This window comes from Gopherus evgoodei, chromosome 11, assembly GCF_007399415.2.
Source record: "Gopherus evgoodei ecotype Sinaloan lineage chromosome 11, rGopEvg1_v1.p, whole genome shotgun sequence".
Lineage (NCBI taxonomy): Eukaryota > Metazoa > Chordata > Testudines > Testudinidae > Gopherus > Gopherus evgoodei.
In genome coordinates, this window is record NC_044332.1 from 68372491 (window position 1) to 68390347 (window position 17857).

At 42.7% G+C, this 17857-nt stretch overlaps 1 protein-coding gene across 2 annotated transcripts in view; it reads left to right on the forward strand.

The window, feature by feature from the left end:
* Positions 1 to 17857, forward strand: part of ITGB5 (integrin subunit beta 5) — a 110950-nt gene that overhangs the window by 27240 nt on the left and 65853 nt on the right. For both annotated transcript variants that reach the window (XR_004002630.1, XM_030580187.1), the window contains exons 4-5: positions 6122 to 6371; positions 13346 to 13514. Coding sequence is in view for 1 of the 2 variants with exons in the window: in XM_030580187.1 (XP_030436047.1) it covers positions 6122 to 6371; positions 13346 to 13514 (419 nt within the window). In the remaining variant the exon portion in view is untranslated. The remainder of the gene's footprint in view (positions 1 to 6121; positions 6372 to 13345; positions 13515 to 17857) is intronic.

A 17857-nucleotide genomic window follows, 5' to 3' on the forward strand; every position in this document is an offset into this window, starting at 1 on the left:
AAATCAGCATTCTAAAATAGAGATTTAGGGTAGCGTGTGCACTGCATCTCCAGGAGGCAGAGCCCACAGCACAGTGGGAGGCAAAAATGATTTTAGTCCATCTTTGTGCTCTCTCAATTCTAGGCTGGCTAGAGGCCAGTGCAGCCCCTGATGTAAACTAGCTACCCCAGGGGTTGCTCTAAGTTAAACCTGCTCTGCCTGGGCTGCTTATGGGCACCTATGTTACCTGAACTGTCCAGAATCCACATAGTTTTTGGTGCTATAGGGACTTCCCTTTGCCATTGGTGCACCCACTACTCCAGGGGGCTTGTGTAGTGGTGCCTACCTAGTGTCTAAGCTGAGGAAATTCTTTCCCAGCCAGCTACAGGATTTCCCCAGCACCTGTATGCTGACACAACAGGGTATAAGGACCATTGCAGGGAGGAATAATTCTGGATGTTTGTAATGAGATCTTCCACTTTCATTCTTTTCGGTTAATGTTGAGCAAGAGCCCATGTTATTTAGAACTAATGATTTCCTAATCCTGTAGGTTAGCATCTCCTATGGAAATTACATATTAATCCTTATGTAAGAATTTGAGTTCTGATTGTTTCACTTAATGGCAGGACAATAAATATGAAACAGAAAGGAAACAGCATTATCTGGACTTTGCATGTGCTCCCAATTTTGTGTTGCATCAGGAAACTTTGCATAAGTGTCTTAGTACTTCGAAAATGAATCAACGTGTCTGTATCTTTGACTAGTAACTAGATCGGGGTCGGCAACCTTTCAGAAGTGGTGTGCTGAGTCTTCATTTATTCACTCTAATTTAAGGTTTCACGTGGCAGTAATACATTTTAATGTTTTTAAAAGGTCTCTTTCTATGTCTATAATATATAACTAAACTATTGTTGTATGTAAAGTAAATAAGGTTTTTAAAATGTTTAAGAAGCTTAATTTAAAATTAAATTAAAATACAGAGCCCCCCGGATCATTGGCCAGGGCCCAAGCAGTGTGAGTGCCACTGAAAATCAGCTCATGTGCCACCTTTGGCACACGTGCCATGGGTTGCCTACCCCTGAACTAGAAGCATAACAGAGTAGATAGTTGGGAGGTTCCAATCTGATCTATCCTTTTTACTCTTTCAAGGTATTTCTAATGACCTAATACCAAATTTTCAAATCTCAGTGTGTAAAGTTAGGCTCTTAAATCTTGAGGCAGGCTCCTAGTTCAAAGTGGTATAACTCCACTGACTTTATGGGGGTCACTCCAGATTTACAGACATATAAGGGACATCAAAGTCAGGTGTGCAGTTTTTAACACCATGGTTTAAAGCATTAATGCACAGTGCCCTGGTTGGCTATCAGAAATGTGAATGGAATTACAAATATAAAATAGAATACGGGTTTTATTGGCCATTTAGCCCTAAGCATTACAAAATAGGAATAAGAGTGCTTTTGGGAGAATAATTGCATTTCAGGGTACCTAGAAAGATTGTCATGTGCTAAATAAACAAGGCAGATGCTTTCTCCACATTAAAGCCCAGTGTATATAAATCTTCCTCTGCCCATTTTTACAGCAGTGACTCAGAAAATAATTGCTGAGGTTTCATTCTTAAGTCAGGTAAAAGCAGTCTTTCTAGTTCTCAGATGAACTATTTGAGACAATGTATCAGCAGTGTTCCTTAATTCAGGTCTAGGAAAAGTTTAAAATCTAAGCTCTGGGGGCTGTGGATTATTCCTGGGGGTGAAAGTGTCTAGGAGTAATGGAGTGGAAATGATGGACCTGATTCTTCACTTACACTAGTGTGCAGCAGCAGTAACTCCATTGAAATCAATGGATTTATTAGAGTGAGAGGAGATTTGGACCCAGTATCTCACTCCTTCTCAATTCAGGTCTTTCATAGATCGATTCCTATATTTTAAGGTGAAAAGTGACCATTAAATCATCCAGTCTGACCTCCAGCATAACCCCAGGCCATAGAATTTCATCCAATTACTGCTGTATTGACCCTCTTCTTGAGAGGAAGTGTGGTTTGCAAACTGAGATCAGAAAGGTAATTGCATCTCCATGTTCAAAGGTGTAGGTTGCAAGGGTCAAGAAGAAGTGTTGTTCCTTCATGTAAAACAGCATCGTTCAAGTGGCTAGGAACCTTTAAAGGGGTTTTCTCCTTTCTCCGTGACCACTGCAGGGGACAGGACTCCTGATATAATAGACTAATCATCTGATCCTATGCCGCAACTTCCATGTTCCTCGATTTTTGATTGGGGATTTGAATAAGTTCTTTAAAAAAATAAAAGGGTGGCAGTATGGTTTAAAAGAAAGAGCTGGTGACTGGGAGTCAAAACTTAGAAGTGCCTATACTTAAAGGTGCTTTCTCTGACTTGCTGTGGATTGTTCAACTTGTCACTTAAAATCTGCTTCCCTGGGCCAGATTCTTTCCTCTTATTTGGATTCAATTCAGAATCTGGGTCCCTTGTGTCACCTTACCATAGTGTTCCTATGAGCTTTAAGTAGAGTTTGTAAAGGATTTTGAGGTCTTAGGATGAAAGAGGTCATGTTAGTTCAAGACGTTGTTAGCGATGGGGTGACACTGGGTGGGGAGCGGAAGCAGCCAGCGCTATGTTAGTCCCAGCTGAATGGATGAAAACAATTGCATGTGCAGGTTATTATTAAAATACTTCCACAGACTGTTATTATGCACGTGGTGCTTTAGAAATGCAGCCCCTGATCTTGCAAACAATGACATGCTTAGTTTGCAGACCACAACAGGACTTCAGTGGGACTGCTTGCACAGTGTAAAGTTTAAGCACATGGGTAAATGTTAGTAGGATTGTAGCCACAGAGAAGACTTATTCCCTGCCTTGAGATCTTACAATTATGAGGCTTATTCTTCAGGTATTTGGGTTATAAACACCCTCAGTAAAATCTTGGTCCCATGGAAATCAATCCCAAAGCTCCTACTGATTTCAACGGAGACAGAATTTCACCCTATGACTGTAAAGTCCAGATGCTTCTCTAGAAGAGGGAGGAACACCATGTGAAAACTGCTCTTCATGTACAAAGGAAAATCCCTTTACTACCTGGAAAGAAAAAACCTGCTCGGTAACAGTTTTAGGGAGGAGTGGGTGAAAGGCTATTCTGTAGCTAAGCCTCCTGTCACATCAGTCACTTCCACTGAATGCATATTTAGTGCTGCAGGTGAAATCATTACTCAGAAGAATCTCACTCAGTGCAGGGAATAAGGAAAGGTTTGTAGCTTTAAATAAATGTTAGTGATTAAAGCAACTCTTCTCTCTAGGGAAGAGATGGAAGCCATTAATGTGTCTGAAGATTAAACAGACATGGACTGAGTTGTACTGTGTGTTTAATGTACAGCAGTCGTGACAGATCTTAAATTATCATAGCTGATGATGTAAAATTAAATGCATATAATTAAAGTGCCTTCAGTTTGTGTGCTTCTCTTTAACAAGAGAGTCGAGAACCTCAGGATTAACTGGTCAAATGCCACCTCACTGATTGTGCAGTATTCCCCTTCCCTTCCATGTATTCCCCTTCCCTTCTGCTTCTTCCTGCAGCAGTTGAAGATGTTAGAAAGGTGGGATCATTTTTGTAGCTGAGTTTAAAAGGTTTCATTCAAATTGGTTAGGTCCAAAACTTTGTTTCTGAAAAGGCTGACCATTTCAGCAGGAAATTCGTTCTGATTCTCACTTACGTGTTCCTATTTTTTCCTATTTAAAATTGTTTCTTACAGCCCTAAATTCAACACCCACGTCTGGAATTGAGGGCATCTGTTCTCCCACCCACCCCTTCAGTGTTAATAGGTGTAATGGCTTTCCAGCACTACAGAAAGAAAGTTGTATTTGAACTGGAACTTGGATAGGATAGGGGGTGGAGCGGGTGGTAGTTGCTAGTATGGTATGTAGCTTCTTTGATATTCTTTGGCTACGGCTACACTACGAGGCTTTTAGTGACATGGCTGTGCTGCTACAGCCGTGCTGCTAAAAGGCGCACAGCGTAGCTGCTATTTGTCAGCAGGAGAGACTTCTCCCACTGACAAAAGACTTCCCCCCCCCCGCCCACGAGCGGCAGCGGCTTTGTTAAAGCGCTGTTCACACTGGTGCTTTTTTTCAGTGTATGTTTTTTTTAATGCCCCTGAACGACAAAAGTTTTGCCAAGGAAGTGCCAGTGTAGACAAACCCTTTGTTTTAGAAGCTGCTATCTAGTAGCCTCAACCTATTGTGTTATTGTTAATATAGAATCTCCTTTAATAGCCATGCCTTTATCAGGAACTCTTCTTATGCAAGCTCCAGAGCAAGGCAGTTATGTGTAATAAAAGGGGCCCTGCTTTGGAAGTATCTCTTTAACTAGAGCTGTAGGGAAATAATTTAAATAGCTGTGGCTTCTAAACCAAGCTGCTAAGTCTGAGTCTCCTCCTGGTTTTACCCGTTGCATTAAGTGGAGTTAGTCCAGTGGAAGAGAGGAGAACCTAGGATCTACACTGCTTGACAGTGATGCTTCATAACAAGCATAGCTGCCAGGTTTTGCGCAGCTTCACATGTGATTGCCCCCCAGTGATAAGACACTGAGGGTTTGTCTACGTAGCCTGTAGCAGGTTGGCAGACTCGGGCTTGCACTACCACCCTAAAAATAAAAATGTCGACCTGGGCTGGAAAGCTTGCTGCCATGAGGTGTGTAGAATACTTGTAACCTAGCACAGCATCTCAATAGTTTTATCAGTGGTGATCTTATGACCGTCCTTGTAAGAGACAAAGTGTATAGAAGTCTCATTGTCCTGCACCTCCCATATCTACAGCACCAGCTGAACCCCAACCCCTGCTGAAAAGATATTTTTGACAGGAGTTTGGCAGCTGCAAATCATTAGTGATGTCTCTGCTACATGATCCCCACATATCCTTTGGGGGTTGTTTAGTGCACTATTTTCACAATTGGAGTTCCATAACAACAGACAAATGGGTGTTAGCTATCATCCAGTCTGGCTGTTCGATGGAGTTTACTTCCATACCTCCTCCAAACCCCCCAAAACCCATCATCTCTCTTCAGGGACTGTTCTCATGAGAAGATTTTGAGGCAGGAAGTGGAATATCTCCTCCAATGAGGAGCATTACAGCACGTACGTCTTCAACATCAAGAAAAAAGTTTTTACTCTGCCTACTTCCTAGTACCCAAAAAGAAGAAAGGTTGGAGATCTATCCTCAATCTCTGCCATCTCAACTGTTTTATTTGCAAACTGAGATTTCTCTGGCTTCAATAATCCCATCTCTGGAGAAGTACATCTGGTTTACAGCTCTAGTTATGAAGGACGCTTACTTTCTCATGGATATTCAACCCACCCACAGCCGTTTTCTCAGATACATGGTGGGCTCTGACCACTTCCAGTACAAGGTGCTCCCATTCGGCTTCACCCCTCAGGGTCTTTACCATGGTCTTTGTGATAGTAGCAACTCATTTCAGAGAGAACAGCTTCACTATCTTCCCCTATCTCGACAATTGGCTTCTCGTTGCCAGAACATGTCAGGAAGCCTATGAATCGACGTCATTAATGCTTCAACTTTTTTCTTCCCTAGGAGTCACAGTGAATTTTGAAAAGTCTTTCTGTATTGTATTGGACCCAAGTGTGTATCTAGTTTATAAGCATTTTGTTGTTTGTTTGACACAGTATATACAGTACTGCATATACTTAGGTGCTACCTAAACTGTAGGACTCCTCACCTCCCTCTCCAGAACTAGATGTAGATACAGAGTAGAGTAACATTTCTCAGTTTACGTACATGAGAATGGATTTACAAAAAGACATGTTTAGCCTCCTTTCCCTCTCGCCTTTCTTGCATATCTCCAGCTATTTCTGTGGTCAGTTTAGGGAAGGAATGGTGTACATGTAGGAATAGGCTACAGCAAGAAAAGTGTGCTGTCTGGATTTTGCATATACGAATTTCACGTTGCAACAAGAAACTTTGTAGAACAGTTCATATTTTCAACATGAATCCTTATGTCTATTGCTGTTGATGGTATTAGAAGCAGAATAAATATTGACCCAGATTCAGAAGGGTGTGCGTTGTGGTGGGGGATTCTTTCTAGAATGCAGTTCTTTTCACTGCCTCCTAATCTTCTGCTCCTGCAGGTGACAAGACATCCTTCCGAGTGCAGGTTCGTCAGGTAGAAGACTATCCTGTGGATTTGTATTACTTGATGGATCTCTCGCTATCCATGAAGGATGACCTGGATAACATTCGGAATCTGGGAACCAAGCTGGCTGAGGAGATGAGGAAGCTCACCAGCAATTTCCGGTTGGGGTTTGGGTCATTTGTGGACAAAAATATTTCTCCTTTCTCCTACACAGCTCCGCGATATCAAAACAATCCTTGCATTGGGTAAGTGTTCTCTGGAGCCCCACTGACCAATTGTAATGCAGGCTTCAGTGGGGGATGGAGGTGAGGATGCAGGCTGAGGGAGGCAGTGTTTCCAAGTGGATAGAGCACTGGACTACATCTTGGGAGATCTGGATCTCTTCCTGGCTCTGCTACTAGCCTGCTGGGTGCCTAGGGCAAGTCACTTCCCCTCTGTGTGCCTCAGTTTCCCCATCTGTAAAACAGGGGTAATAATTCATACCTCAATTTGAGCTCTACTGTTGAAAAGTGCTATATAAGAGCTAGTTGGTATTATTATTAGGCTGGCATATGCCATGTAGAGTAGAGATGCCAGGCAGTTTTCTTCATTGTTGGCAGCATCCTTTTTTATGGTAACTTATGTGATCTTTCACATTTGCAAGATTGATAACACCCTGCCACAGCTCTCTGGCTAGCTGCATGCACTATATTAGTGATCATGGTGGATGAAATGATGTGTCTACAATGGGTGATTGTGGGACTACTGCAGGCAACTGCTCAACCAGCATGCATCAGTTGCTAGCTGCCGTTTTCTTGCTGTCTTTTCTTTGACAGTGGTTCTATAACACCCTTTCTTTCCATTTGGGTTACAATACTGAGCATTGTTTAGGAACTGAGCAAGCAAACATAGCTCATTGTTTTTCTTTACTATGCATTTATATTCAGGGATAGCACTCGGTCCAATCAGCAAAATTCCAAAATGGATTTTAACTCACCCTTCTTCCTCTTTGACCTCATGGTGGTTAAGTTCTGTCGTTCTTTCAGGCACATCGTCAGCTATGCAAAAATACAATATAAGGAGTCTTTCCATTGGCTTTGATGAACGTTTTTGTCTCAGGCCCTATGTAATTCCACCCAAATATACTCTGTGCATTGCCCACCTACGTAATTCTCACTGCGGGTTCAGTAGTGTTCTCCTGGACCATTATTGAAAGCTTTGAGTTGTTGTTGCTGTGTTAGAGTCAGCTGGATTACACACATTTATGTCCAGATTTTCAGAGGTGCTGAGTACTCACAGCCACACTGTTGTAATGCTCTAGTGCTATACAAAGCAGGACAGCTTTTTACAGCTCAGGAGCAGCAGAACATTAAGACGTTCAAAAACCTCATTTTATAACAGAATCTTTGGTGCAGCTGGATGCTTGGGTGAAGGAGCAGACATAGGTGTGGTTGGAGCAAAGGACCATGAGGCAGGAACTTCTGAATTCTAATGTGGCCCTGACACTGACTCACTCTGTGGCCCTGAACAAATCACTTAAGCTTCTTTGCCTCAGCTTTCTTATCCTTAAAATGGAGATCGCATTAACACTTGCCTACCTTACAGGGGTATTCGGAGGACTAGTCTGAGGAGGCGTATGCTTCTGAAATATTTTGAAGATAATAGGCTAGAAACTGTTGCTATTTTTTTTTTTCAGTCTTTAATGATGCTGGGTATGGAGCTATTGCTCATCCATACAGCTCAGTTGTTAGCTCTGCAGTCATTTCAGAGGCTTTCTCGCTCTGGTGTGCTCTGCCTAGAGACTCTGGGCCTGACACCTCTCCATCTACACCAGTGTAAATTAGGAGTAAATCTGTAGAATTATACCAGAGGGAGACTGGTCTAAGTGAGAGGAGAATCAGGCCCTTAGAGTCTGGCTTGGCAGAAAAGGAGGGGCGTGTTAGTGAATTCTCTCATAGGGTTTTGTTTATTTGCTGGACATGTGAACACTCTCTGTCCATCAACCTCCCACCCCGTTTGTTTTGGGGGCACCAGCTACATGTGGTGTTGTGCTATTATGAAAGAGGCTAGAAGCCCCTGCTTTAGACATGTGGGGTGAGATTTTCAAAAGTGCTCAGCATTAAACTAACACTCTCCCATTAAAGTCAATGATAAAACTCTTATTGACTTCACTGGGAGTAGTGTTAGATCAATTCAGAGCACTTCTGAAAACCCCACCCACGGCAACTCTTGACCCTTTGACCATGAAAATGCCAGGAACAGTTGTGTTCCTGGAGTCAGCAATGTCTGGGAAAACTTGTGGTTGGTCAGTGCCTTCCATTAGTAGACGTGTTTTCATATGCATAGCTTCCAAATTAATTGTGATGGTCTGAGGATGTGCTGTTCACATCTGGATTATCTCAGTCAGGGCCAGGAGTCGACTCAAAGCGGGTGAACTATTCTTATGAGCTTCTGCCATCTTAGGCCAAAGATCATAAAAGAACAACATTTCTTGTGAGATTTTGGCACCATCCAACTCTTAACTGAAAAACAGTCTCCGTCTATGTTTGGTTTGATTTGGAACCAAAATTATAGGTCTGGCTTCAGAACTGTGAGTTCGAATGTGAACAGCAATCCTCAATTCAAAGATGAGATGAGATGTTTTGGCTGGCATCTAACAATGAAACTTTTGGGGGGAGTAATGTCAGATGGTCATTGAAGGAATGTTGAATGGGCTTGTGTGAGTGGGTGTGCCGATGCAACAGTGCCCCCTTTGGCCAGATGGAATACTGCACCAGAGTTAAAACAATCTGGTGGGACAATCAGTCATCTCCTTTTGCCTGAGTCTCTGTGGTAGTCCCATTCAGGCAATGGAGGGTCAGCCCTGATGGGGTGTGTGGGTTTCCCCCTTATAACTGGCGAGTTCAGCAGGACCTTGTGCTCGGGGGGGGAGGGGAGGGTTGTGTCTGGAAACCCCTTCCATTCTTATGTCTCCCAAGGATTTGTTGGGAACCAGGCCTGCCAATTCCACTGGGTTCCAGCTCAGGGCCCTTTAAACTAGGCAGACAGAATCAGGCCACAGCAACTCCTCGCACTGTGCCCTGAACTCCTTCCTACCTTCCTTGGTTTCAGTAGGCTTTTCCAGCCTGTAGATATGATTGTCCCTTCTCTAGGCAGCTTTTCAGTAGCCTGCAGCCTGGAATTTCCTCCTTCAGCCTGCTTGCTCCTCTGGCAGCCACCCCACCTCTCTGCTCTAAAGATCTTTTATTCTCCCAGCTGCTGTGAGGCTGCCAATCAGGGTTGGCTGGCAGTTCCTGCCTTAGCCCCTGGGTTGCCAGGCTAGAATAGGGTATATACACTCCATGACAGGTTGGTTCTCATGCCCATTCAATGTTGGTGTAACTCCATTGACATCAATATCCTTAGACCAGATTTGTCTGTAGGGAGACACTTTGGAAAATTAATCCAAATTAACTAAAGGTGTGAATTTAAAGTGGATTAGTTAAACAGCATTAAACCCCTGTGTGGAGGACTTATTCAGAATTAATTCAATGTAGCTTAAAGTAAAGTATCCTGTGTTGCCAACTTTGGGATGCTGATGCAGCGAAAATCACGCTGGCTAAGGATGAATGCTTGGCTCTGGAGATGAATATTTTCACTCTGAAGGCTGTCCTGTGTCATTCGGTCAAAGCTCATTCTTCTGAATGCTGTGCTTACCTGATGTAGTCGACAAGGCATCAGGGCATAGAGATGGCTTATTGCCACGAGGATATGGGATACTTTCTACTTTCCCCATGCAATCTGAGCACTGCCTCGAGCGTACATGGTCAGTCATCTTCACTGCCATTGCCTCACATTTCTGGCAGGCTGCAAGACCTTGTTGAGGTACAGATAAAATATGATTAAATTAATTGTATCTAGTGAAATGCAGTGCAAATGAAAAATACATTGGGAGGATGAAGGGGGAATAAGAGGAAGGGGAACTAAGTGGGCAATGAGAAGTTGGAAATTGTTGCAGTCCTTTAATTAAATCAGTCTAAAACTGTTGCCATGTTCTTTCCCACCATGCACACATTCCTATTAGATTGGACTATCTTTATATCATAACATTCTTCACACACAAATGCCTTTTGGGTTTAGCCAGGTCTTCACCTTTATGAGGTGTCCTAAGCCGCTATGGGGTTGGGAAGAGATTTAAGAGGAATTGAGAAATGAGAGTGGTTTGGCTGGAATGCCTGCTTCAGGGTTGTTTTTTCTCCTCTTGTCTATTCATTGTACTCTGATTGCTGCCATAGAAGTGGATTGCATTTTTGTTTTGCAGAGCAGAGTTTTTTGCGTATTAGGTGGTTAGGTCTTTTTGGTTGGTTTTTTTTAGACACATGTAAAAACTCCCGAGCTCTCTGCCTGCCTGCACCCAAAAAACTGCAGCCAGGAGTGAAACTCTGGGAGCACAACTGTTTTGCCCCATTCCTGGCTTCCCCAAAGCAGAAGAGTTCCCGCTCTGCAGGCTCTCTGCATACTGAGTTGCAGATGATTTCTGGAGCAGGATTTAGAGAATGCAGCTGATGTGGGGTGGCCGGTTTCTTTCATCACTTACTGTGCTGAGCTGGGTACGAGCTCTGAATCCCCCCAAACTCTGATTGTGTGTGTGTGTAAGTCAGTCAGTAAGTAAGCTCCTGAGCTAGTCCAAGCTCTGGTGCTTTTATAGTGTTAATGTGTGCCTTCTTTTGGGTTACATCTCAAGATCCAGGATTTGGCCTCTAAGAATATGAACAAAAACCCAGTATCACTCACCTGAAGATCTGAATTGTCACAGGGATGGTATTAAAAAAACAGGACCTAGGAAACTATCATCTTTTTGCAGCTGGCATGTACAAGTCCTTGACATGTACAATTTAAAGGTTAGAGGAGCATGCTGTGATGATGAATATATGCTATTTATTTCTATTTCCGTGGTCTGTTTCTTATTTTGCTGCTGCTCAGAACCCATATCAATGGATCAGTCAGGTTCATGTCAACAAGTGAATATCGTAAATTTCCATAAAACTGTGGGTTGGGGGGAAATGAACACACCCAGTTCTAAATCAGCATCCATTCCCTGCCCTGATGTGCACTAGCCTGGGGCTCTGCTGAAGTGCCAAGATGAGCAGATCTCAAAGGTGAGAGGGTCCTCAGTTGATAGAATCTGACTTCCAGCCCCCCAAGCATTTTACTCAGAGACAGCATAGGAGCCTCTTGCTGAGCCCCAGATAAGTCAGGGCTTTGAAGAGCACAAACACCTTGAGTTGCCCATATAAGTGAATAGGAACCCTGAGCAAAGGCTTGATCACAAGCGATCACACCAGGCCATCCCCTCCACAGGTAGCAGGCCCCTCTGAGCTGTTGTTTATATCCTCTTTCTTCTCTTCATCCTTCCTGTGCGCCATCATTCATTTTAAATCAGAAGGCAAATGTGTACATAGGAACATAAGAACGGCCACACTGGGTTAGACCAAAGGGCCATCTAGCCCAATATCCTGTCTTTCGACAGTGACCAATGCCAGGTGCCCCAGAGAGAATGAACAGAACAGGTAATCATCAAGTGATCCATCCCCTGTCACCCATTCCCAGCTTCTGGCAAACAGAGGCTAGGGACACATCCCTGCCCATCCTGGCTAATAGCCATTGATGAACCTATCCTCCATGAACTTATCTAGTTCCTTTTTTTAACCCTAGTGTAGCTAGAAACCGCACTGGATGATTTGTTCCTTTCTGCTTGTAGCGTACCCAAGGTAGATGATATAATTGCACACAATACAATCACTACTATATGGATATATATATACACAGTACTATATGGATATATACATAGCAGTGTGAAAAATACCTGAAGCTCAATTAAAAGAGCTTATACTTGGTCCCTAGAGACTGAACATTGTACACCTGCGAACGTGACCGAATAAGGAATCTGAATTCTCAGTGGGTTGTGTTAAAATACAATCTTCGGCCTCTTAAAAGCATCTTTTAAGCTATGTTAAGCCAAATGGTGCCCTGAATATAAAGCTGGCATCAATGGCCTTTAATTGTTCTCCTGGGTTATTTTACAAGTTAATAATGAATCAGTAAAAGTCTTACTCTCTAGCTTCACTTACTTTAAACTCATTGATTTTTTTCCTCCCGTCCCAAACCCCCTGTGCTTTCACTGTTTTTTCCACTTCATTAACCTAGCACTAAAAGGAAGTTTCTGTTTAGCCTGCAGAATGTTAGCTAATTGGGTTTGAAGTTGTTAAACTGTGAAAATCTCGTACCCAGCAAAAGAGGTTGAGAACTAAAGCTGCAGTGCTTACACACATGTGATGTGTTTTGAGAGACACAATCAATTGGGCTGAAGACATTAACTCAAATCAGAGCCTAGTGCTTGAGCCAAGAGCAGAGTGACATGGTAGAATTGGCACAGGGGCTGAAGGGCATTTTAATCCCAACTCTGCGACTGGCTCACCCTGGGACTGGAAAATTGAGATAGTAGTTACTCACCTGCCTCACATTGGTGCAGTAGGGATGAATTAGTTCATATCTGTGTGGTGCTTTAAGTGCAATATCACTAATAAGGATGCTTATCAATTTGGAAAACTGCTTAGGTGTCACGAATGTCACGTACTGTAAGCATGTTAGACACCAGGGCGGAAGTTCTCAACCAAAAGTCCACAGTGTTTCCTAGACATCATGGTAATCTGTGACATCAGCTGATCCAGAGCACTGAGCCATCTGGTTTATCATGCTCAGAGCTCTGGTTAATTGCTTGCAATACAGCCATTTAAGGCTTTGTTTTCTCTTTCTAATATCACTTACATGGTGCAGCAGCTAGTGTGCTGTAGAGTCAAACAGTCCTAAGTGATAAAGCAATCCCTAGCCCTATTATGCAGGAGCCAAAACTTAACTGCTAAGTCCATGTTTTCAAAAGTGGCCTCTGACTTGGGTGCCTCAACTTTTGACTTTTTCCAGGAATGCTGAGCAACCACAATTCATGCTGGGAAGTAACTGTAGGTGCTTGGCACCTCAGAAAATCAGGCTCTTTGGGAGGTGTTTCTAGTTGAGCATCCAGAATTGGAGGCTTATCAGATTGAGAAGCGGCATTGGAACGCTTGGGTTTGGGTGACTTGTCCAGAGGGACTTACTTGTGTTAGACCTGGGAACAGAACTCTGCAATTCCTGGCTCCTCATTCTGTCCTCAGGCCACTTAAGCACACCCCTCTCATTTCTATTTCTCCATTTCTGCTTCCAGTTACAAGTTGTTTCCACACTGTGTCCCATCCTTTGGATTCCGCCATCTCTTGTCCCTCACGGATAAAGTGGACCGTTTCAATGAAGAAGTTCAGAAACAGAAGGTTTCCCGGAACAGAGATGCTCCAGAAGGTGGCTTTGATGCAATCCTGCAGGCTGCTGTGTGCAAGGTGAGTCACTAGTTGCCTATGCTGCTTGTGTTTTAAAGCACAACAAAAAGGAGGTCTAGGAGCTTTCCTTAACTCTATTCTTGCAATAGAAAAAAGACCTCCAGCATGTGGTGATTTCTTGGAAATCACCATTAACTTTTGCAGAGAGCACATAACAAAGATACAGTGGAAAGGGGAGGTTGTTTTATTATTATTATATTATAGATCTTTATGTATGGAAAACAACCATTAGTATCTTGCATAGCTCAAAGGGCTAAAGAATGTGAGTCCTTGCAGATGTGAATTTAGAGCTGTAAGAGTCGATTCCATTGTCAGTTCTGTGGGTGCCCCTATTGAGTATCTTGGAAGAAATCTGCATTTTGTATGCTTGAGTGAAGTGATGGAATTCTTTAAAGTGCCAGCAATATATATATGTGCGTAACACACCTGCTGTGTGTGTGTGAATCATATCTTCTTATATTGGCTGGCCTACATTGAGGATAACAGCCAATTAGTGTTACTATTTTATGGTATAACTCCATTGACTCAAGATCTTAAAATCCTGTGCTTTTGGTGCTGAAAGTTCTGAACAATGTCATGTATTAATTATATCATTAGTGTATTATTTGCTAGGCTCCAACAGCACTTTCAATGCTGTACAAAATGTAGAGGGAGACACAATAACTGTTCCAAGGAACTTGAAATCTAGGGGAGTGTCTATGCTGCAATAACAAGGCCTGATTGCGACATACCTGGGGTAGCTCTAATCTAGCTCGTGTTTCGTCGCAATCTAGTCCCAGTAATTACCCAGGGTGCTGGGCAGGCTTGTGCAGCCAACAGTGAAGCATGTTACTGCAGCGTCACTGCTCTGGTATCTGAGCTAGCTAGATTCAAGTTAGGTTGGGTATATCTGTTTGAGTTACAGTCACACCTAATGGCTGCAGAATGGACAGACTGTTAGAGATGCAACAGTTGTAATAACCCAGGCCATGTGTGTTCTCTGGTTTTAGCAAATAGTCTGGAAACTCACTGCTTGCAGTGCTCATGAGACTGGTTCCTTTCTAATATTTTATTGTTGTTTTTAATTCTGTAACCCTGATTTCCTCTGAATATCACTACATCCCTGCCTCCACAGGGTACCAGTGTGTCAGGCTAGTGGTAATGACACTTGCTGTGGGATCTCTGAGGTTTGGAACAAACTTCTGATGTGGAGAGTATGTAGCATGTTAAGTAATTGTGTTACGTTCCTCTACGAATTTTTTTCATAGATGATAAATGCATACTGTTACTAACACGTAAAGGAGTTTTTTCCTTTAGTTCAAGCAGTGGAGGCCTGTGTTTCTGGTGCTTATGGCCTCCGTTTCACTTCCTACTGGTGACTCCAGGTGGAGTTTTGTTATGATTGTTTAAAATGTGATAATATTTATTCTGCCCATATGGAAAGGATAGCTCTTTGCAGATCCTCCTGAGTAAAGGGAGAGGAACTACTGGCTACTTCTGGAGGTGGGACAGAAGGGGCATGGCACTGACAATCCCTTCCACACCAGCCAGGAGACCAGGTCAGCCAGGGAAGTCAATACACTTTGCACCGTCTTAAATTGTAGTGTAAGTGGCCAAGTTCCCACTCTGTGGCTGGGATCTGCAGGGCACTTCCACATCTCACAGTGAAGGGACACAATACAGACAATATCAGCAGTCACTTTGGCAGTCAGTATGGGTATCTTCATGTCTTATGTGGGTGTTTTGCTTGGCATCGTGTTTCCCTTAACGTTGTCCCAGTTACATGGGCAAGATTTTCAAAAGTGACTAGAGATTTTAGGTGCCTTGATTTTTGGGTGCCCAACTTGAAACACCTTTAAAGGGTCTGAATTTTCCTGAAGGGCATTTCTGAAAATCAGACCCCCTTTTTAAGGTGTCTCAAGTCGGACACCCAAATTTGGAGGCAATGCTAGTCTTTTTGAATGTCTAAATTGTCTAAATATTTGAGTGTATTCAGTACTTAGTACACTGCTGCTTTTCTGAGTTAGCTGTCTGAGAAGCTCTGTATCCCTGATCTTTTGGCCTGTCTCATTTCTTTTTTTTAGATCCTAGAATGGGAAAGATTTGTACAGTTAATACAAACTAATAACTGTACCAACATTTGGCTCCTTTTTGAAAGATGTAATGGTAAAAATCAACACTGATGGGCTAAATGTTTTAGGCAATGAAAAAGCCAGGCACAATGAGCTTTTATACTGAGGCTAAACTGGCTAGACAGGAATATTAACTAGTCTTCTGTAATTATATTTTCCACTTGCAGCTTTTTGGCTTCCTGCTGTGTTTAATTTTAAAAGTACAAATATTGTCAATGCCTAAGAAGTTTGTGAATCCTACGTCCAATGAAGTGAGCTGCAGAAAGTAAAAGTGATTAGTCCAGATTGCTTGGTTATAAAATATTCTTTGGAAATTTTCACTTGAGCAATACAAAAGTGCAAATCACTTAGAAACAAACCCCCAACTCATTGTTTTCCATTCCTCCTCCAATTCATGCCTATACATTTGGCACATAATCTGAAAATCCCACTCTAGGTATCTAACTTTTAGGGCAATATTTTCAGAAGTGCCTACATGACTTAGGAGCACAAGTCCCATTGAGAGCCACTGGGATTTGTGCTCCTAAATCATATAGGTGCTTCTAAAAATCCTCCATCACAATAATAAAATGGCCTAGTTTTCGACATGTGTTCACCGGGGCATAGAGTGCCCGGTGCATCTGAAAATCAGGCCTCTTTTATTTGGGTGCTTAAATAGGAATTTAGACACCAAGTTTGACAAATTTGGTGTAAGATTTGTTGTTGTTTCATTCTCCAATAGAGTTCAGAGGTCTTGGGAATCTGCTAAAATTGCAGTGAAGACAAATTTATTTTTTACCATTAGAAATACTGGTTTTAGTACAGAAGGCTTGAAGCTTATTGCTGCTTCATGCTTTTAGTTCTTACTCCCTCTCTAGAGTAGGGGAGGGATAGCTCAATGGTTCAGGCATTGGCCTGCTAAACCCAGGGTTGTGAGTTCAGTCCTTGAGGGGGCCACTTAAGGATCTGAGGCAAAAATCAGGACTTGGTCCTGCCAGTGAACACAGGGGGCTGGACTCAATGACCTTTCAGGGTCCCTTCCAGCTCTCTATGTGATAGATATACCTCTACATATTATTATTAATGTTATTTACTCATGGAGTTATGGGCCTGATGCAAACCCCATTGAAACCAATGGAAAAGCTCCTATTGACATCACTTGGCTTGGGATCAGACCCTGTATCCCTTTCTTTCATAAGGACACCTTCTGTCTTGCAGATATAGATTTTTTTTTTAAAAGGTAGGTGAGGAGGGGTCACATAGAGCTCCAAGTTTTTGTATAAACGGAGCAGTGTGTTCTGCATTTCAGGATGGAAACTAACTACCGAAGAATGACTGGCTGCATATTTCAGCACTTTTATGATGTAGTTGCTTAAGGCTGTGTGAAATGCTGGTTTCCTTGGAACTGGTTACATACACTTGGTTGGCTGGCTTTGTGCAGGTTTCACATGTCCTCCCTGGTTCCTAGTAATTTCACCCAATGTATTGACAGCCCTACCGCAATTTGTTTTTCTACTCCATCCCCCTCCTATGCATTCCCCGCCCTGAAAGTCTCCTCTCCTGCACCACACATGCTCGTGCCACCATTAACTTAGTCAAAGCTTAGTGCCAAAATAAACATATTAAATATATATATGCAATGCTTAAACTTCCCCTGACCTTCCTCCGCTTTGGGAGTATTTGATGGCTTCCTTCCTCAAACCTGGGTCTAACCCTGCCTGTCCATACCATAAGTCATTTATTAAAAAGAGATGCTAGTTTCATTCCCGGAATAATTGGGAAGCACGTGGCTACTAAAGCCAGATCTGTTAGGTAGCTACACGAGTTGCACCTTTCCCAGATGTCTTCTCTATCCAGTGAATGGTGAACCAAACCACCAGCAAAGATTCTAGTTAATAGGAATTTTAATGAAAGACTTACAATCCATAGGGGGCGTCTTTCCCTTTCCAATTACCATCCATTTTCTTGCTACAAATAATTTGCATGTCTAATTTTGGTGCCCAATTTGAGACATCTGAGACCTACTCCGCAAAGGTGCTGAATGCCTGCAGCTCCCATTTATTTGCACTGAAGCTGAGGAAGGATCAGCTTCTGAGTACTGGGCCTAGAGCAGTGGCTCTCAAATTTTTTTTACTGGTGACCCCTTTCACATAGCAAGTCTCTGAGTGTGACCCCCCCCTTATAAATTAAAAACATGTTTTTATATATTTAACACCATTATAAATGCTGGAGACAAAGCATGGTTTGGGGTGG